Consider the following 21,406-nt stretch of genomic DNA (forward strand, 5'->3'; position numbering starts at 1 on the left):
GCCCCTCTGCCTTCAGGGACCAAGTTTTGCTCACCCAAGGCTGTTGTATAATAACAGACTTGTACTAAAAATTTGTTTTCGTGAAGAGAAATTACAACACATTATATCCATAAAAGAGCCTACAATTAAATACAGGTCACTGCTACCCTTCAGAACTCCTCTGCCATCCCTGCTACCTTTCTCCTTAGGCTCCAGCTGCCCCCCAAATACTGGACCCCTTCTCAGTCCTAAGCCATTTCCCATCTATTCTAAAACCTCCCCCTCTGCAGCTGCCAGGACCTTTTTTCACAAAGGTCTGTTCTTTTATTCAGACCTTTATTTTTTAACCTTGATACCTTCCTTCTTTCCTTCCGGAACGTCCAGGGAGCCCCCCGCCCCCCCTCCCCAGACTGTTTTTCTAAGCAAGAGAGCAGTTCTCTCAGTGGAATTTGTTCATCTTCCCAGGACACCAGACACAAATGCAGCTGGTTTTATTTATTACTGTTTAACAATACAAGTATTTTAACAAGTATAACTTCTCCTTTTACTCTCCCCCCATTACATTCTTTTCCTGAGATAATCATTCCAAACTTTTTAAGTTTCTCCAGTTTTATTTTGTATTTTAACGTCAGTGGTGGTATCATACTGTACACATTTTCTGAAACTTTTTGTTTTCATTTTTGTTTTCCACTTAATGTCTTAGAGCCCCTTCCAATGTCACTATATAGAGAATGACTTCATTCTTTTAAATGGTTGCACAGCACACCATAGTTTGGTTTTGCCACCTTATCGTTTCCATTTTTTCACTATTTCAAACAATTCCAACATGCTCGTAAAATAACACTTTTTTCCCCTCTGCATTACAAATTACCACCAAAGCTCCACATGAAAATTCACAATCTTGTCCCCAATTGCACTAAGGAAAATCATCACCACCACCAGGAACTTAAAGACAAATTACACCCCCTAGAGGTTTAGAGTAGCAGTGGCAGCTCCTACCTGCTGGAAAGAGGCTGGGAAAAAACTGAAGGAGTCAGATGAGCAGTAGCAGAGATAGAGAGTCAGGGATTGGGAGGTGAGAGACACAGAGACTTGGCACTCATGGGAAATTCCAGAGTCACAGTAGCTGGAAATGCCATCCATCCTCCCTCTCTGGAGCTCATGGTTATTTTATGAGCGCTTTCCCCTAGCATCACTCTCCACCCAACAATCCCTTTCTCTACATCTGAGCTTTATACTTGAGATGAGTAGGAAAGGCTGGACAGGCCTCCTCAGGACCCAGACAGCTAATGGCTACTAGTGACAGTGCCACACACTGGGCAGTGAGTGACCTAGTTGCCAGCCCCATGAATCCGGTAGGCTCTGGAACCTTGGAGAACTCAGAGGCTGGCAGAGGAGTCAGAAGTACAGCCAGAGGGGCTCCCCAAGCCTTCTGCACCTTACCCTGCTAGCCCCATTCTGCCCCTCCCATTCTACAACTTTTAGGGCTCCTTTTCCTTCTGAATTAATCCCAAACTCCTCTATTTGGCATTCAAGGCCATGCTCTGAGTTTGTAATCAGAGGGAGTCCCCAGCCCCTCAGCACAGGACCTGGGATGGGTGACACAGGCGTCGTTGGTAAATAAATGACTGAATTAATGTATCCTACTTTTCCAACTTGTCCTCCCTCCATCTTCACCCCTTCTTCCCGTCCAGATCCACACTTATTGTGCTCACTTCTAAATGTAAGTTTTGTATACACTATCCCTCCTTCCTAGAATGCCCCCTGCTCTCCAGTCAAGGTGTCACTTGCAGGAAGCCCTGACTGTTCCATCCTTCTGCTCCATATCTGCCTCTCCAGCCTTTCTCTGGTATCAACCACACACTAATTACTCCACATAAGAATACAGCTCCTGGAAGACAGGGATCAGCCTCTTGTTACCCTTTATTATCTCTATTGAGCAGCAGGCCTTGGAGTTGGAATTCCTAGAGAAGCATGGGGTTTCCCAGCAGAGGCCCAGCCTAGGCTGCCCAGAGCAGCAAGGCAGGGTAGCCCTGGGAGCAGGACACAGCTTCTTTCCCATGTTCCCCTGCAGAGAAGCAACGAGAGCTGGCCCGGAAGGGCTCCCTGAAGAACGGCAGCATGGGTAGCCCTGTCAACCAGCAACCCAAGAAGAACAATGTCATGGCCCGGACAAGGTAGAGGCCCCTCTAGCCCACCTGGACCCTGCCAGCTAGCATCTATCTCTGTTGGTCCTTAGCCTCCCCCTCTCTTCCCTTCTTCTTTAGGCCCTCCTAGCTCCTCTCTAAAAGGATAAAGTCTCAACAGGATCCAAGGGGGTGGGGCTAGGAAAGTGGTGGGATGGGGCCAGACCCAATTCCTTGCCAGGCTTGTGTGCTCCAGTTGCCAATCCAATCCTCCAATTTTCCACCCAGGCTGGTTGTTCCCAATAAAGGCTATTCTTCGCTTGACCAGAGCCCAGACGAGAAGCCACTGGTAGCCCTTGATACTGACAGGTGTGTATGGGGATGTTGGGGCAGCTGGGCGAGCGAGCCACAGGAACCTATGTGAACATACGAGTGGACTGTACAAGCCATACCTGCTATGTTGTCAGAATTGAAATGTTCCTCAGACAGCCAGGAGCTCTCCAAGGGTGAACCCCCCAGGGAATGGAATTTTTACCTGGACGTAGGGAAAAGCAGAGGGAGGAAAAGGGGACTGGTGCAGTCTGCTGCTGTACTGGGACACTGATCTAATAGCTGCCCCAAGAATGGGTCCTGATTTGGTGCTTAATGCCCCGTACCCTCTAAGGGAGCAGCCCTATTATTGGGAATACACCTAGCTAGACCTGGACTTTGAGAAAACTCAACAAGCCAGGGCGATTTGAGCCTAGAAAAAAGGGGGGATGGTTGAGGGGGAAGAGAGTAGCATCTCTATTTAGAAGGAGGTTAAGGGTGGAGATTTATTTAGAAGGGTAAAGCCAGGGAACCTGTCTTAAAACAGCATTTGCACAGCAAGCCCAGTTTTTATTTCGATTGTGCTGTTTATTTGGGAGCATGAGAGAGGGATATAAGGTATTGACTGATGGTGGGGGCGGTGCAGGGAGTTTTCTGATTTCTGGGAATCACTCTCGCTCTGTCTTCTTTCCTCCATGGCCAGTGATGATGACTTTGACATGTCCAGATATTCCTCCTCTGGCTACTCCTCTGCTGAGGTGAGGCCCACACTTCCCACCCTATAACAGGCCCTCCATCTAGGAGAAGCCATGGGCCCAAATCGCACCTGAGGGGAGCTATAGACACTGTGTTTGGCACTGGCTCTTGAATAGAATAGGGTGTGAAAAACAGATGGCACCTTATGCCACCTGAAATAGAAGCAGGGCTCTAAAAGAAGAAGGATCTAAGGTGAGACGTTGCCTTTAGAATGGGGTGGGGTCTGTAGTGGGGCGGTCGTCATAGGGAAGTGCCTATAAGGAAGGTGAGGCCAAGAACTGAGTAGGGGTGAAGCCAGAGGTTTCGGAGAGACCTGGGATGGGATGGGTCTGGGCCTAGGAGGCCTGGGGATGCAGCCTGGCTGTGGGTGGTGCCTCCGGATCTGCCCGAGCCTGACCTCCCTCCCCTTTGTCTACAGCAGATCAACCAAGATTTGAACATTCAGCTGCTGAAGGATGGCTACCGGTTAGATGAGATCCCTGATGACGAGGACCTGGACCTCATCCCCCCCAAGTCCGTGAACCCCACGTGCATGTGCTGCCAGGCCACGTCCTCTACCGCCTGCCACATTCAGTAGCAGGTGGGGCTGCTGCAGCAGCTGGAGCAAGGCCACAGAGGGCCAGGTTGGACAGGGCAGGGGCTGACCCCTCCCCAGCTCGTCTGCCTGCCCCTGGCCCTGCGCCCTCTACAGCCGCCAACCTCTTAACAGTCATTGCTTCCTCCTATGGTAGGACGTGTACCTCTGTGTGTTCATGGAGCCGGAGAAACCAAAACCGGGTCTCTCTTCACCCCGGGGGCTGAGGAGAGGGGCAGCTCTATGTTCAGTTACTCGAGGGACCTCGCCAAGCACCCTGCCCCACTCCCCAAAGCTGCAGTCTGGTGGGGGGACTGGACCGCAGGGAGGCCAACAGTAATAAGTTTGGAGAGAGATCACAAAGCCAGGGGCTCGGCCCCACCCCGGTGAAGCCATGAACTCCCCCAGCCCCAGCCTGACAAGGAAAGGGGCTCGAGGGAGAAAGGCCCTTGGGGCGGGGGGACGGGGCAAAGCCCAGCACCTCAGAGCCCTGTCCACGCACCCCCTGCCGACCCATGTACCTATTTACATTTTTCCCTGCATCTCCAGATGGGAAGCCTGGGAAAACTGCCCAGTGGAATATTGCCCCTGACCCATCAGATCACTGCCTTCTTCCTCCTCTTTGTTCCATTCACCTCCTTCCTTGCTCTCTGGGTTAGAGACAGGCCAGAGTTTGGGGTAGTATGATCTGTCCTCACCCACCCCTAACCAATACATCTATCTCTCTGCCAAGCCCCCCTCTCACCCCCCACGTTTCTGTTCATTGGTCTCTATCCCGCACTGGGAGCAGGAGATAAGGCTGGCCTCAAATGCACCATTCCCATCTTACTCCAGCCCAAGATTCCGGATGCTGCTTCCCAGTAAGACTCTTCAAGGAAGCAAGATTAAAATACAGTGGCTGCATTTGTATGGTAGGGAGAGCTTGGCAGAATGTGTGTGCCTGAGGCCGTCAGGGTATGTGTCTGTGTCTCTGCAGTTGGGCCTGTCTCTCTAGATGTCTGTTTCTGCATAGATGGTGGGAAAGTGACTGTGTGGTCTGTTAACAGTGTGAGAGGCTATTCAGCAGTGCAGTGGACTGAGAGCTCTGGACTTGGAATCAGAAGCCTGGGTTCTAGTCCCAGCGCTGGCACTCTCCCTGGGGTCTTCAACAAGCCACTTGCATTCTCCAGGCTTCAGTTTCCTCAACTGTAAAATGAGCACTGTCTGAAATTATTTTTAAGGTTCTTTCAAACCCGAAGGAATTTTCTCATAGGAACTTCTGTGGAGGTGTGTAGGGAGACCTCTATGTATCTTTGAGTACACTTAGAGGGCTTCCTGAGTTGTAAGTCTGTGTGGAAAGGAGAGAAGGAAGTTCCATGGGACCTATCTATGTTTGAGTGCATGGGGATCCACTCGGGAATACGTGTGTGTGTCTATGAATACGTATACGTGTATGGGTATCTCTTATGTATGTGGCTATATGCGGTGTCTGAGTCAGAATGTGTATACTGCTGCTTCCACTGTTGTTGCTAGGGTGGGAGGGTGTGCCAGAAAAACTGAGGGTGAAAATCAAGGAGGAGGAGGTGACCAATGGCCTCCACTGGGACTGGGTAATATAGACCTGCCCTCATGTGAAAAAAAAAAAAAAATGAAAGCACAGATAGCCTAAGACTGCTCAGGTCTATGCCCCAGAAACTCCATACCCCGAGGCCAGGGTGTACACCCCCGTTCCTCCATGCTGACACCCTACACGCACTGGTGTATCCACTTACATATTACCACTCATGTGCTGCGAGCATGTGAAGGACACACCCACAGCCCACTCCCTGGATGTCTTTCCTGGGAGATGGGAGCTGGAAGGGGGAGAGGGTAGTTAGAGGGAGAGAGTAAGGCTGCTAGCTTAGGAAGGGTAGCAGCTTTCCCTGCACCACACTCAGGGGCTGCCAACTCCAAAGTGTTGAGATGCAGCTCTCTACCTTCAATTCCTCCCACTCACCCCTACCTCCTCTCATGCAGGGATCCTGGTTAGATGAGAAAATGCCAAAAGGACGCATGACAGAGAAGGCACTGTCAGGGCCCACAAGGCCAGTATCAGCCTCTGTCTGAGCCCATTTCTCCCACCATGATTAGATCCCTATAGTCTGTCATCTGGGCCCTGGAGCCAAGCCTACTACTACTATCACCACCACCCTGGGCTCCTTGACTCATCCTTCGAGAACCTGGGTACCTCCTCTTTTCCAGGCAGGGCCCCACCAGGGCTCATTTATATCTCTGCCTTTGCTGCTGACTTGCTGTGTGACTCCGGCCCCCTGCCTAACCCCTCTGGCCCTGAGGAACTAGGGAAAAGCTCCCTGCCCCCCCCACAGGACATACCTAGTTCCCTGGAAGGCAATGGTTTCCGAGTAAGTGTACAAATGGCAGAGAGAGGTAGGAAGCTGGCAGCCAGCACCTTCTGGGTCTAGGGAGAGTGTGCGATTTCCTCCTTCCCTGTCTGGGAGGCTGGAGGGGAGGAATTGAGGCCTTAGCTTGTCCCCTGCCACCCTTCTCCCTTGTAGATACTGCCTTAACACTCCCTCTACCCTCAGCTCTGGCTGCCACCCAGCCAGGTTTCTCCGCGCTCACTAATTTATTTCCAGGAAGGTGTGTGGAAGACATGAGCCGTGTATAATATTTTTTTTAACATTTCCATCGCAGTATTGACCATCATCCTTGGTTGTGTATCGTGTAACACAAATAACGATATTAAAAGCATCAAACAAGCCAGCCTCAGCTTCCTACCTGGGGTGTGGGCAAGGGACAGGTGGGCTGGGAAGGGGAAAAAACTGATCCTCTGAATACACATTTCACTCTACCTCTATTTGTGGGTTCCCAGCTCAAGCTTGCCACTGACCTTCTGTATGACCCTGGGTGAGTCACTTGACCCTTTGGAACCTCCATATCCCTTCATCAAATTGAGAAGCTTAGCCTAGAAGATCTCTTGGAAATTGGACTCTTTTGAGAGGCTTGAGGGAGGACGTGGCTGGGAGTAGGGAGAGAATTGGACCTCCCCACCTCCCCAGGGATGGGACTAAGCCAGGTGATATCATAATGGGCAGTGCCCATCCTAGAGGAGGAAGCAGGGTGGGGTAGGAGCAGAAAGTCTGTGCGGGAGAGAAGTTGAGAGATCCTCCACAGGAGGGTCACAGCAACTCGGGGCACCTGCCAGGCTGGCGGTGTGGGCTCTCTGGGAGAGGGGTGGTCACTGATGTTTTGCAGGAGACCTTGGTAGATAGAGCCTACCACAGCGCTCCCTACACCACTATGTTCCTCTCCTCCCGTAAGACCAAGACTCCCATCAGCACCTACAGTGACTCCTACAGGGCTCCAACCTCTATCAAGGAGGTCTATAAGGACCCACCTCTATGTGCCTGGGAAGCCAACAAGTTTGTGACCCCGGTAAGCGGAGGCAGGGGTTCAGGGAAGGGGGCGCGGTAAGGGCAAGCCAGAGTGTATGACCATGTGTATCTGGACGCTGGCAGTGTGTGGTTGTCATGTGTTTGTAATTATTTTAGATTTGTGTCTGTGTGTTTTATTCATTTTCCTAAGCATGGAATTTATGATATATAAAATAGTACAAGATCCTGCCTTCATGGTGCCCTACTACTACACCCAGGTAGGAGGTAGGGAGAGTTATATAAACAAGAGTTTTCTCAATTATCTAAAATGCTATAAAGGAAATAAATAAGATAATGGAAATGGAAAGTAACCAGGGAGAGCTACTTAAATAGAAAGGCCATAGAAGACCTAAATGAGAGAGAACTAGCTATGTGAAGAGCTTGAAAGAATAAGGTTCCAGACAGAGTGATCCCAAAGTGCAAAGGTCCTGAGGCTGCCTGATATGCCAGAAAATGTCCAATAGGCATGTTTTCATGTGTGTTTATCACAGTCTCCTTGTATCTGTGTCGGTACTTGAAGACAGATGGCCAAGTGGGTCTGTGCACCTTATATGAAATGGAGAGGAGACCTATGAGTCTAACTGGACAGCCTAAGGAAAATAATCTGTGAATACCATCCAACAAACTGCTGGATATCTACATATGCCAGGCACAATGCAGATACAACAATGAAAGGCCAGGTCCTGCCTTTGAGGAACTCTCGAACAGGTGAACAAAATAGGGTTTCCCCGTGTGGAACATACACCAACAAAGGCATGGACCAGAACAAGAGTGGAAAAGAAGAGAGCATTCCCTGGACTGGAGGGCTGGTCTACTAAGAAATCCAGCAGGAGGAGGCTTTCAGCAGAAGAGTCATGAGAAAGGGCAGCCTCAGGGCAGTGACCCACTGGGAACTGAGAACTGCAGGAGCTGGGGAAAGGCTAGCCCTGTGGTTAGAGAGGAGCCTGCAGACCACGAAGAGCCTCAGGCTGTGCTGAGAAAGAGGACAGAATCAGGTTTTTTAACTTGGGAGTGTCATGATTGGATTGTAAATTAAACCACTCTGGCCACAGTGGCAAGAGATTGATGGGGCTGAGGCTGAGGGCAGGAAGCCCAGTGAGATGACAAAAAGGAGGGAGGAAGGTGTGGGTGGGAGATAAGGAGAAACTATGGCAGTGAAAAAGAGAATTTGTTGAATAGGAGAGAATTTTTTAAATATTTTTTATAATTACAAAATAAATATATGCTCAATGCAGAAAGTGAGGATAATTTAGAGAAGCACAAAGGAAAAAGGCCTATAATCTCACTACCCAAAATAATCACTGTTAATTTACCATTATATACCCTTTTAGTAAGCAAATATTTTTTATAATGTAATTTTCATGACTATAGTATTGTGTGAATGTACCAAAATATATTTAAGGAATGTTATATTATTGGAAAGTTAGGTTATTTATAAAAATTTGCTAGTATAATCATTCTTGTACATATATATCTTTGTATACGTCAACTATTCCCTTAGAATAAATTCCTAGACATTCAAGTTTTCAGAGAAAGGAAATGCATATTTTAAAAACTTTTGAAATACACTTCAAATTGCTATAATAAGATTTGTAATAATTTACATGCCAACCAGCAAAATATGAGAGTGCCTGCCTGCTTTTCCAGTCAATCAGAACAAATTTTAAGAAGTAGATCAACAGATTTTGGTCACCATCTGGATATAAAGAAGGGAGAGATGAAGATGACTCCTGGTTTGGGGCTCTGGCAACTGAGATTTAGAATTGCAGATTATAGAGATTTGGAGTTCATTTTGGGACAAAAAATATTCAAGGACTTCTAGAAAAAGATGGCTGGTGGGTAGCTGAATGTTCTTAGCTGAAGCGAAAGGAAGAATTTGGGGCTACAAATTTTACAGTTTATAAATTAATTAAAAATTTTTATGATGACATTGGTTAACGAAATCCAGTTTCAGCTGTACATTCTGACAGTAAGATTATACACACACACACAGACACACACACACACACACACACATTGTGTGTTCATCTCCCACAGTTCGATTTCTTTCTGTCACCACATATATGACCACTTTTACCCCATCTACCTTGTCCCCCCCACCAGATATAGATTTTTAAATCAGCAACATATAGATAGTAGCTGAGGTTATAGGAGTGAATGAGATTGTCAAGGAATAGTAAAAAAATGGCCAATTACAGAACTTTGGAGAATATTAATATTTACAGAGGTAGGTAAAAGAAGAAGAGCCATAAAATGAGACAGAGTAATAGGTGGAAAGTCAAAGAAAAACCAACAAAGACAGCACTGTTAGACAAAGATCAGCATCAAATGCTGTCAACACAGAAAGAAATTTCTTGGATGTAGTAACCCTTAGTAACCTGGTCAGACAGCTTCAGTGAACAGAGTGGAGTGAAAGCCAGATAGCAATGGGATTAAGAATGAAAGGAAAGGCTTCTCCTTCTGGCAGTAAGGTGCTCTAGAAACTCTGGAGGGCCCTCCTGCTGGAGGTGAGTGGTAAATATATTTAGAAGACAGGATTGCCCTAAAGACAAATGCCAATATTAGCACTATAAGTAGAAATTAAGCCTTAAGCTAGCTGAAAGATGGAGAAACTAAATCTGTAAATTTCAAACTGAACCAGAAAGTTGAGTGATATCTGGCTCCATGATCCCCAAAACACACACACACACACACACACACACACACACACACACACACACACACTGAATATATACCTTCTATAGTGAAAAATATCCTCAGTGTAGGCTTCCAGGTATTCTTCAGAGTAAGGGCAATCAAATCTGAGCTTATAATAGGCGATGTAAGAAAAGAAGCCACAATATGACAGCAGAAACAATAAACAACAGACTTAAGCATACAAAATAATTATGAATTTTTAAAAATGAAATGTAAAGTCATCACAATGACCAAACAACAAGAGGTTGTATTTTTAAAATACCAGACAAATGTAAAAAAGCAATAGGAATTTTAGAAATGAAAACTATATGTGTTAAAACCGAATACTCATATTGGGATATTGGATGGGTTAAAGAACAGATTAGACACAGCTTAAGAAGAGTGTCAGTGAAGTGAAAGATGGAACAGAAGTAATTTCCCAGAATATAGCACAGAGAGACAAAAAAGAGAAAATATGAAACATTAAGCAATATAAGGAGAAGATCCCCCACACATCTACTTGGAGTCCTAGGAAGAAAGAACAGAAAGGAGAATAGACATCATCTGAAGATAAAAAGGCTCTGAATTTTTCAGAACTAATGAAAGAAATGATTCCACAGCTACAGAATAAATAGAAGGAATTCCACACTTTGGCACTTCACAATGACACTGCATAACACCAGCTTAAGAGATGACATTAACAACCAGCAGAAAAAATGTTGTTTTCAAAGTGTCTTCCTTTCGAGAACAAAAGAAAAAGAAAGATAAGGACATTTACAGACAAACAAAAACTAAAATGTTTACTACCATCAGACTTATAATCAAGAAACTTCTAAAGGCTATACTTGGGGGAAAAGGTAAATGATCACAAAAGGAAGGTCTGAGATACAAGAAGGAATGGTGAGCTACAAAATTGGCAAACGTGAAATAAATTTAAGCAAATGTCTACAAAAAATAATTATAATAATTTTTAATTTGTAAAATTTAAAGAAAACAAAATAATGGAAAAGAATATAATGTAAGTTGTATATTGGAAAACAGTATCATGTAAGATGCAAGATTAGGAAAGGAATATACAAATTGTCATTCACAGATGATATAATTGCGTATATGGAATCTATAAATTATCAAAACAAGAGAGCTTAGAAGGAAGCCTGGATGAATATAAGGTAAAAAGCCAATCACATTTCTTTAATTCAATGACAAATATTTAGAAAGCATAATTTAAAAAAAAATACATATGTATATATTCTAGCAACAAAAAATAAAGGTAAGTGTAATAAATCTAATGTGTTCAAAATTATAAAAACATAAAACTTTGAATACTTTAAAAAATAAAATAGAGATGTATAACATGCTTGTGGATAGGAAAAGTCACTAAAATAAAGATTTAATGGAATTCTGATTGAAATCTCAAGATTTTTTGAAGAATTTGACAAGCTGTTTCTAAAAGAATTTCTAGAGAAGATCAGAGGCTCTAGAAATAGCTAAAACACACCTGAAGAAGGAGACTTGCCCAACCAGATATCAATATTCATTAGCAAGCCATAGAAATGCAGAAGCATAGTATTACTGTAGGGATATACAAATTGATTAATGGACTAAAATAGATAAGAAATGGAGCCACATATACATGGAAATAGTATACAACAGAGATGATTTGAAAGTAAAGCTATGGGAAAAGTTTTATCAGGCTTGGGATGGCATTACAAACCTGTGGGGGAAGATAGACTGCTCAATGGGCCAGTTGGTAATCCATATGGGTAAAAACAAATTGATCCCTAACTCCAAAAGCAATATCTGACAAAGATTTAAATAAGGAAAGCAAAACTGTATAGCTTTTAAAAGAAAATATAGAACATTGTCTGAGTGTAGATGGATTTCTTAAATCACAAAAGCACTACATGAGATTAATAACTTCGACTATGTTAAAATTAAAAACTCTTGTTCATCAAAAGACACCATAGAGAATATGAAGATACAAGCCACAAACCAAGAGAAGATATTTGCAACATATAACTGACAAAGGATTAGTATATAGAATATATAAAGAACTATAATACCCTGGGTTAAAATTGAACACATGTGTTTTGACTCCCTCCTGAAACCCTCTAAAACTACAGTAAATGGATATTTAGGGCAAACTCACAAAAATAGTGAGAATGAAGAGACAATGGCAACAAAAATTTCGGAAGCTGGAAAGTATGATAAATAAACAAGATATAATTCAACTTAAAACTTCAGAGTTTTCACAAAGCTCAGGAGTTAGCAATACTAGGCTTTTCTGGAACTGAAGATGGAACCAACGCTAAAATAAGGATGATTCTAAACCTGTTTAAGGAGCAGTTAAGCCCATTAATCCCCTCTCCTATTCCACCGCCCGCCCCATCTCTGCCCCATCAAAAGTTGGAAAGCTTACATTTTGATGATGTGGGGATACTAGGCCCAGGTGAGGGCAGGGCACCATATTGAAAACAGGTGAAACTCCATATACTAAATGCTAAAACTCCCAGCAGCCCTCTTCTCCACTAGATTTTCAGAACACTGGCAGCTAGATCACAACCTTCAGGCCAAAGATTGAAAGTCTCTTCTGAAGGATCTGATCACCCCAAGGGAAAAGACCTACATATACTGATAGAGTTCGCAAAAAATTGTCTAGACAAATCAGCCTACAACAATCCTCATGATTGACAAGCCTGCCTGCAGCTCAAAGCTGCTAATAAGCATTTTTTTTAATGTTCAAATGTGATGGGTTTATTTTATTTTACTCCGATGCAAAACCAAAGATTCCACTACAGTACAGAGACCAATATATTAAACAGTCATGAAAAAGTGGTGTGGAACATGCAGGACGTGATGTACAACTGAAGGATTGTGTCATTTCCTTTTTAACATGAAGACACTACATCGTCTCTGAGGGACACATTTAAAATAATACTGTGGAACTGAAATGTTACACAAACAACAATTTCCAGGCATGCCTTTAAGCACCTCCCTTAGGGTGGACTTGCAATCTCTAAACTTCAGTGTGGGGAGAATTACAAATCTTTGGAAGAAAAAAAAGTTCACACTTTTGAAATTTCAGAGACGTTTAAGGCCAAAATATAGTGGGTTCATTTCTCTTCACCTCCAGGAACGAATGCGATGCTTTATTTAAAATCACATTATGCTTTTAGTTAGAATCCCAACCCAACCTGTGACTTTCTGCATTGAAGTTCTTTGCATCGACTAAAGCTGATAGTGTCAATTTGACTCCTGGTTGAAGGGTCCAAATATAACTAAGTCCAATCAGGGTGGCTTTATTTACTTTAGCCGCCTATAGGATTAAATGATATACTACACATAAAGCCCTTAGCACAGTACAGATAAAGAAGTTCTACAATCCAACTTGTATTTAGCAGCGATGCCAATACAGGTGTTGTTACTACCAGCTGCCCAAGCAAGGTTTATTGATGTTTCAGTTTCCTCATTAACCTTCTGGTAGACAGACCCTCCAAATTCAGTGTCATCATTCACATGAGTGTGCAGCTGGAAGTCTGCAGCCTTATAACCCAGGGTGAAATTATGCTGTGATAGTTTGGATTGTGTCAAAAGTCATCTGATAGCCAACAAGCCAATCTTCAAAGGCTAACACAGCCCAGCTACAGATGATTGGTCCAGCAAAATCTATATCAATGTTACTGCCAAGGCTGAAATAATCTCATTTGTAGGAAGACTTCAATTTTCCACTCTTCTCTCCTGTGTTCAGTACAAAGATGGTATCAAGAGTCAGGTTCAACCCTTCAGCCAACTTATTCTCCAAAGGGATTTCTGTTCCAAAAGTATTGTTTGTGTTCCATTTTGGGGTGAAGATAAGTCCACAGTTATAGACCTTATATTTGGTATCTAGGTTGCCTGACACTTTCCCTGTATCAGTGTAAGCATAACCAAAAGTAGAAAATTCCACTCCACTATCTGACTTGGTTCTCAGATCTATTTGGACCATGCCAAAATCATGTTATTTGTTGAATACATCCTGGAAGCCTTTCCTAGGTCACAGTAAGTCAGTGTGTTACACATATTTCCAGCCAGAAAGCCAGTCTCCTCTCCACCAGGGCAATGCTCTCCAATAAGCTTTTTTAGTCTACTATGCATAAACATGAGCAGACGATCCAAGATTATAGACATCTGAGGAAAGCCTCTAACAGAAAAATTGATGATCTCTGTGAGTTCTTCTAAATGACTGCCTTTGTATCTCTATGTGTGTTTTTGTATGCCTGAGGGTATATGTATAAACATACATCTGTATTTATGTCTATGAGTGCATTGGCATAGATCTATGTGTATGCCCAGATGTGTGTATGTGTGTGTGTGTGCGTGTGTAAATTTCAGGAGAGTGCCTAGTCATGGGGCCCCTCCACCCATGTGGAATATGACTGTGCCCACAGAACAAAACCTCAGCTGGACACAGAGGATCCAAGAAGCCCTTTGGCAGAGGAGTTTTCAGGGTGGTAGGGCACTAAGAAAAGCAAGGTTTCATCCCTGGCCAAGAGACCCCTCCACTCCTTGGATCATAAGGGGGAAATGTGGGTGGCACTGTCACTATCCCAGCACCTTGCTGCCCACTATGAGGAAGTCCTTTCTGGTGTCTGACTATATTGGATGTCTTATCCCTGCGGCACAACTGCTTATTCATACCAGCTGCCTACAGAGATCTATGGCCCATAACTAGGCACTTTGCTTTCACCTGAAGACAAGGGGTCCCCAAAGGGAGGCCTTGATCTGGCATTCCACGAATGTAGTCCAACAAGGGGTAATGGGTTAAGATGAGGTGAACCCCAAGAAGCAGAGGGGCCCAGGGCCTGAACCAAGGTCCGGGTAGGATGAAGACTAGGGCAAAGTGTCAGGGCCAAGGGTAATAATGGTATCAAGATCGAAGCCATAGCAGAATCAGAGTCAGATCAGAGAAGGCGAATGAGACTTTAAAGTAGAGGGACCTCCAGTCCCATTTTTTATCTCCTTCAAGGTGTCAGATTTCCAGAAAGCCCTCCCTATCTGAAACGCCTGTTCCCAGGGCAGCCAACCTTTCTGAGGCTCCAGGTTATACAAGGGCACTGTTAGTTTGTTGGGGGTGACCCAGATCCTGCTCCCATGCAGTATACAGTCTGGAAGAAAATGGACAAGAGCTCCCAACTCTGCCCTTAAAGAGCTCCCAGTCAATAAAAACAACAGAAATGAAAACATCAGAAAATCACTCTGATTGAAGGCAAATACCTGGCTCTAAACCCTAGCCTTGTATGGAAAGAAAGGAAGAAAGGGGGTTTGGGCGACCCACTTGGTGACTTTCCCAACAGGGGCTGGATCTAGGTCCAGTAGGACCCTAAGGCTAGAGTCTCTATGCAACTAGGCATTTCCTCCCCTTTCCCTTTGCCCAGGGCCTGGCCCAGAGCATGAGGCGTCATGTGGATTCTGAAGCCCTGCAGAAGATGGTCAAGTGTGCTGTGCAGGACTATAGCTATAAGGGATCCATACCAGGCCACCCCTACTTGCCTGAGAAATACTGGCTCCCTGAAGAGGAAGGTAGGACCTCACCTCTCACACTGCTCTGACCTGATTCAATGACTCCAATGACCCTCAACCTGAACCTAACTTGTATCCTGACCTCCATGCTGATCGTATATGTCTTATTTCCATCCATGACCTGGGCTTCTCTAAACACACCCAATCCCGTTTGACTTCCACCCACCTGACCTGACCCTGACCCTGGAGGAGATGCAGGCCCTACCTTTTGGGAGCTCCTTGTCTGTGCTAAAGAACTGGAAGAGGCACGGGTCTTATCCCTAGAGAGATGATGAAAGTATTGACCTTCTCCAAACAAACCCTTCCAAGTATATTCTAAGTGCCATCTCCCCCCATCTTCTTAGTGACCATTTCATCACATCTTCCATCTCCCCTGCATCCCTCTGCCCGACCGCCTGACTTTTTAATCTCTTCCTGCCTAAAAATTATCTCCTGTTCCTCCCCTTCATAGCCAAAATTTTTAGAAACATAGCCTATACTCACTGTCTCTACTTCCTTACTCCCTCATTCCTTCTTACACCTTATGAGAAATTATCTTTCTTATTTTATTAGGTGTTTATGATCTGTCTCTCTGTACATTCCAAAAGAGCGGTCTTGTCTTATTCACATCTGTGCCCCCTCCACCTAGAACAGACCAGGCTTCATAAGTATTTGTTGAATGAATTGATGATAAATCTTCATTTCTCTGAAACTGAGGGTCTATATCTCCCACACTCAAATATTAAAACTGCTCTTGTGTGGTTCTAGCTACTGCATCCACATTATCTTACAAGACCTACCCTATTTCACTCTCTGACCACTCTCTGCATCTTTCTTCTCAGCATCTGTGAAACCTCAATTTCCTGGGTCTCTTGTCCACCCACTCTGGAAATGTGGGGTTCTCCAGAGTGCTAATCTGAGGCCTCTTCTTTCCTTACTCTTCTCCTGAGACTATTTTATCTAACCCATGTCTTTAATTACTGACAACTCCAAGTCTTCATTTCTAGCCTTGACCTCTCACCAGAATTCCTCTCTCCATCTGGGTGGGTGGGGTTTGGAGTATTTTAAGCAGTGAAGTGTCTTGGTCAGATTTTCATTTGTGAAAAAGTGTCACAGCTTCTATGTGGAGATTGGATTGTGAGATTTCAAAGATGAGGCAGGGAGACCAGCAAGCTAATAATAATAATAGTTTTCTAAGTTTCTAGGTTCTAAGTGTTTCTTCATTAAATCTCACAACAACCCTAAGAGGTAGTAGCACTATTACCCATTTTAAAATTGAAGAAACGGAGACACAGTGAAATTAACTCAGTCAAGGTCACACACGGCTAATAACTGAAGCCAAGTAGTCTGTCTGCAGAGTCTATTCTATTTGTCACAACATTACATTGTCACATGGTTAAGGCGCTGCAGAGATACAGGGGGTGAGATCATGGGGGACTGAAAGAGGGGGTAGATTCGAGTGATTTTAAGGAGGCAGAATAAGCAAACTTTGGAGCCTGGATGTGTACGATGAGAAAGAAGAGGGAATTATGTTCCATTTTCAGGTTGGCTGATTCAGAGAGGGTGGTGCCAGGATGAAAAGTGATCAGCTCGAAGGATTCAGACCCCACTCAGGAGCAAGCCTTAGGTGGGAAATGGGCTGCATTTCAGTGTCTAAGACAATTCTGGGGCTAGGCTGGGCTTTGACTGGCCCGAGGGAGAAGCTAGTTTTGTGCTAGAGATCAGAGGAGAAACATTTAGGGAGACCCAGATCCAGGAGTGGAGTAAGGAATAATACCGTCTTTTATTCTCACCCCTGTCATCAAACAGACAAATGCAACCCAAACTACTTGTGCAGTGACCGGTATAACACATGGAGGATGGGACCTTGCAACTGTACCGGCTGTAACAAATATACCACATGCCTTCCCCGATTGCCTAAGGTATCTACTGTGCTCAGCACAGATGGGATCTGGGACACACACACCCCCTTTCACCTCCCAAACCATAGTGACTGATATTTCACCATTAGTTCCTTGTCCCTTTTCCATTAACAATGCTCCTAGACTCTTTCCCATCTGCAAAACTAGGGTTTGTATTTTCTAGGAGACAAAGGAGCTCAGGGGTAGAGATATACTGGGCCCCTGGGTCTCAATCTGTGGGGACTGGGTCCTATGGGGGACATGGCTAGTGTTAAACTCCTTGCGGCGCTGCCTTCCTGAAGCTGACCACACAGCTCCTTCCCACATGTCAAGCCAAAAAGTCAGTGACAGGCTGAGTCTACCTGACTCCTCTCCTTTGTGATGTAAGCAAGGAAAAAGGGGGGAGAATAAGGGCACTAGATAAATGTAGGAGAGTCTTCCAAAGAGGGAAGAAGGGGTCCTGCAGCAGCCCCAGGCCTGACAGAAAAGGGAATGTGAGTGGATCTCAGGCCAGAGCAGGGGTTAACTGGAGGCTGACGGCTGACCACAGGTTGACTGAACCCTTTCGAATCAGAACTTCTTCAAGAATCAGAACTTTTCACAAGTTCCCTAGGTAATTCTGATGGGCAGGCAATATTGAAAATCCTATTAGAGAGACACCCATACATAGCTTGACAGAGTAAGCTAGGAAAAAAGGGGATAAAATTAAAGGCAAACGCTGAGGCTGAGTTATCAGAGACCCAGGTCCCCCCCACCCACCCAATTCACCTACAGTTTCACTCCCTCCTCCCCCCTCCCCCACGTAGGTGGAGTAAACGCGTTGCCCAGGGACAACCCCAAACACTCAGAGCCTAGGAGAGAGGGGAACATTAGGAGGGCGGGATAAAGTGCGGCCTGGGACTGATTTGGGTGTTCTGGGAGGAACCCCTAAAAGGAGCTTGAGGTAGCATGTGTGCCACTTCCAGGAGGCCGGGATGGAGACAGTAGTTCGAGGAATGCACTTGGAGTACCCTCCTAAGCCGGAGCGACTCAACGCCTATGGTAACGGATGGCGGGGCAGTGGAGGGGAACCGATAGCGGGAGGCCAGGAGGAGAGTGGGACGGGAACCTGGGGGACAAGATGGAGCACGAGGGCCCTGCAGAGGGTGTAACCGTGTCTCTATCTGTCCCTGTTTTTGTCTCCATCTCTCCTTGTCTTTGACCCTGTCTCTTCCCATTCTACTATCTGTCTGGATATCCTGGGCTGGGGACCTGCCGGGTCAGAGCGCGAAGTGGTGGTGAACATGCTGAACTCGCTGTCAAGGAACCAGCCGCTGCCACAGATCACGCCCCGATGCCGGTGCGTGGACCCACTGCTGGGCCGCCTGCCCTTCCAGGGTTATGAAAGCACTTGCTCAGGACGCCACTACTGTCTGCGCGGGATGGACTACTGCATCACTGGGGCACCCTGTACGGAACGCCATCTGCAGCCTTTGTGCTCTGTGCAGCCGACTGTAAGGTTCGCAGGGCCCCGCCCTGCTCAGCTCTGCCCCACCCCTAAACAAGCCCGGTCCCCGGAGTCCAGCCCTACCCCGGCCGCACAAGCTCCAACCATCGCCAAATCTAACCTTGATCTGTCTCTATGCCCGACCTCACCCTTCCTCCAGCCCGCTCTGCCCCCTTACTGGGCCCGGGCCTCCGAAGTGGGCTCTAGATCAGCCTGACTCCTGACTCCTGACTCTGGAGGCCCCACCGGGGGGTTTTGTTGAGGAAGAAACCCTGTACATCAGTCGCATCCTCTTCCCACGCTTGCCGGCCCCGCCCCCTACCTCGACACCACGCCCTGGAGATGCTGGTTCTAACCTTCAAAAGACAGCCTGTTATCAGAAAAGTGTTCTCTATTCCTGGACCTTGGGTTACCTCAGTAATGAGCAGGGTCATTGCTGAGTGCTAAGTGAACAAGGAACTAGTGAATGCATTACCAGAGGGCCCCTGGCCTCTTTGGAGCCCCGCACTACCTCCAGAGGTAGCCAGCCTTACGAAGGTTACTGCTGAGAAAACCAAGGTCCGGGTGCTCAGCCACAGCCCAGATTGTAGCGAAGCCTTCTCCTGCACCCAGCAGCAGACAAGGCGGGCTGAGCCTGGCAAAATGTCAATGTTCACATCAGTCTAGAGAGCTGTGCAGGGCTGTGTTTAGGAACCCTGTCCCTAAATCCATGTTGACCTCCCCCCATCCCGTCCCTCCCCTGACAGAGAGAGCCTGATTCCTTGAGCAAGACTGGCTCTTATCCTTTACATGGTCACGGGGGAGCAAGAAAGTGTTTGAGCCTCAGAAGCGTCACCTTATCGACAGTATGGAGTAATTGCCATCCTATGGCGAAGATCTGGGCGCTCCTAGGTCTTCAACGGCTGGAGCTCGACTCTCCTCAGAGTCCAGCATGCTCCATGGCTCAGCCTGGGCAGCAGAAATGAGGCCTAAAGGGGAGGGAACTTCCAGTTGTTTTCCCAAAGCTGATGCTTAAGTGGAGTCTTGAAGGGCCAGAAGGCGGGAGGGCAGGATCTCCGAGCAGTAGGACAGACACCTGAAGCGCTGCTCAGAGTTCTGGTCTGGACTGGGGGGTATGGAGAAATCAAAAGGCCCAACCTCTCCCTGCCCACCGCTTCCTCCTCTAGGAGTGTATCGCCTTACGAGCACCGGCCAGGAATGCGATGTGCTGTTATAACTTCCCCGCAAGCATACTACCCATATCCAAACCTTAGGTAAGTCTAGTGCACACAGGCAAAATCACATGCACTTTGGGGGTTGTTCCCTTGGCGCAGCGGAGGGCCCAAGAAATAGGGGTGGGAACCGTCTGCTGCGAGGCACCGACTAAAAAGTGCCACCAGGGGGGGCTAGTACCATGGGGAAGTCAGAACTGGCAAGGGAATGGAGGACCCCAAGAGGTTGTAGAGGCTGGCATTGAGGAGTTACAGGTTGGCAGTGGGGCTTAGAGTCAGGATCAGGGCGTTAGGTTCAGGGCCTGAAGTAGGGGGTAAGAAGTCAATGTTAAGGAGCCGATATTGGGAATCATAAATTTAACGGTAGAACCTGAGGTCAGGAGGTCAGTGTTGGAGCCTAATGTCAATATCAGAGGCAGAATATTGGGATAAAGTTAGAATAGAGACTGGATCAGCCAGATGAGGTCCAAAAGGGTTGGCCCATCTCTCCCCACAGATGGGACACAAGTCACTTCAAGAAGACTGGTGGGCCCCAGAGAAACAACTATGTCATCCACCCTGAGTTTGTGTCGGAGAGTTTCCCTGACTACCACTGCTGGTAGAGCCAGGGATAGCTACGTAAGGGGGCTGAGCAATAAATAAACTTTTCACCCCATACACTGCCTCCTGTGTCCTCACCCAGTAAGATCTGGCAGTGAGGGACCAGTCACTCAGGTCTCTGCCAAGCCCCCTCAACTGAGATGTAGTTTCTCAAAATCAAACTGCCCTGAGCCCTCCCCACCTTTATCATTTCGGTACTTCCCTTGGGTGGTCCTGAGTGTCCTGACACACAACAGTAGCCCTATATCTACCTGGTGTCATCCTCCTCTCAAACGCAGATGGGTCCACCTAGCCATGCAAGGAGGGTCCTCCAGCTAACATTTCCCTAGTGTCCCTCAAACTTAGATGCCCTTCAACCCAGCATCTCAGTGGACCCAGAATTCTCCATTCTGCAGTCAGAGACCTATCCTTATATACAAAGGTCTTGGTATCAGTTCCCAGAGTCTCCATCACTGCCCTCCAAAAAGCCTACATTCACATGCCCTTGGCTGCCTTCCCCCACCCAAATCCAAGAGGTCCAAAAGATAATTTGGGGGGACTTAATGACTAAGAAATTACAAAACAAAGCCATTTCTATGTCCTTTAGAGAGCAAGGGATGAGGTGTTCTGGAATCTCTGGGATCTTCAGCATTTCTGCACCCACTCCCCCCGCGGGCAGGGGTATGGCAGGGCACACCCACCTGCTCTAAGCAAGGCATTTCCAAGGTTCTGGGGGGTGTGTGGGGGGGAACGCTGCTAAATACCCAGCTGAAGCTGGTCTTCTCAGTCTCTGACCTTGGACACTGCTGGTCTGATCCAGTGGGAACCGACAGCTTGGGCCTCTCTGTTTTCTTGGTA

The 21,406-nt window shown here is 46.4% G+C and overlaps 2 protein-coding genes and 1 pseudogene across 8 annotated transcripts in view; 2 read left to right on the top strand and 1 right to left on the bottom strand.

Moving 5' to 3' along the window:
* FAM219A (family with sequence similarity 219 member A) overlaps nucleotides 1–6,482 on the top strand; it is a 45,724-nt gene extending 39,242 nt beyond the window's left edge. For 4 of the 7 annotated variants that reach the window (XM_016130360.2, XM_016130362.2, XM_016130365.2 and 1 more), the window contains exons 3-6: nucleotides 2,054–2,156; nucleotides 2,394–2,474; nucleotides 3,118–3,172; nucleotides 3,589–6,482. In XM_016130360.2, the coding sequence (XP_015985846.1) occupies nucleotides 2,054–2,156; nucleotides 2,394–2,474; nucleotides 3,118–3,172; nucleotides 3,589–3,747 (398 nt within the window). In that variant the 3' untranslated portion in view covers nucleotides 3,748–6,482. The remainder of the gene's footprint in view (nucleotides 1–2,053; nucleotides 2,157–2,393; nucleotides 2,475–3,117; nucleotides 3,173–3,588) is intronic. The other 3 variants (XM_016130364.2, XM_016130361.2, XM_016130366.2) reach the window with 1 other exon arrangement.
* Nucleotides 6,483–6,611: 129 nt separating this feature from the next.
* On the top strand, nucleotides 6,612–21,180 carry CUNH9orf24 (chromosome unknown C9orf24 homolog). Its single transcript, XM_016130359.2, has 7 exons — nucleotides 6,612–7,158; nucleotides 15,248–15,392; nucleotides 17,181–17,293; nucleotides 18,238–18,313; nucleotides 18,536–18,770; nucleotides 19,925–20,011; nucleotides 20,466–21,180. The coding sequence occupies exons 1-7, from the start codon at nucleotides 7,024–7,026 to the stop codon at nucleotides 20,569–20,571; spliced, it is 897 nt and encodes a 298-aa protein (XP_015985845.2). The 5' UTR covers nucleotides 6,612–7,023; the 3' UTR covers nucleotides 20,572–21,180.
* On the bottom strand, nucleotides 13,023–14,538 carry LOC107502812 (annotated as a pseudogene).
* Nucleotides 21,181–21,406: the final 226 nt, after the last annotated feature.

The sequence above is a fragment of the Rousettus aegyptiacus genome, unplaced genomic scaffold, assembly GCF_014176215.1.
Source record: "Rousettus aegyptiacus isolate mRouAeg1 unplaced genomic scaffold, mRouAeg1.p scaffold_m13_p_3, whole genome shotgun sequence".
NCBI classification, from domain to species: domain Eukaryota; kingdom Metazoa; phylum Chordata; class Mammalia; order Chiroptera; family Pteropodidae; genus Rousettus; species Rousettus aegyptiacus.

Excerpts from the sequence above, each read along its gene's own strand:
- CUNH9orf24 (XM_016130359.2), top strand. The coding sequence starts at position 7,024 with ATGTTCCTCTCCTCCCGTAAGACCAAGACTCCCATCAGCACCTACAGT. Across the intron at positions 15,393-17,180 it reads CTGGCTCCCTGAAGAGGAAG|ACAAATGCAACCCAAACTAC; the intron begins GTAGGACCTCAC and ends GTCATCAAACAG. Across the intron at positions 18,314-18,535 it reads GGAGCGACTCAACGCCTATG|AGCGCGAAGTGGTGGTGAAC; the intron begins GTAACGGATGGC and ends CTGCCGGGTCAG.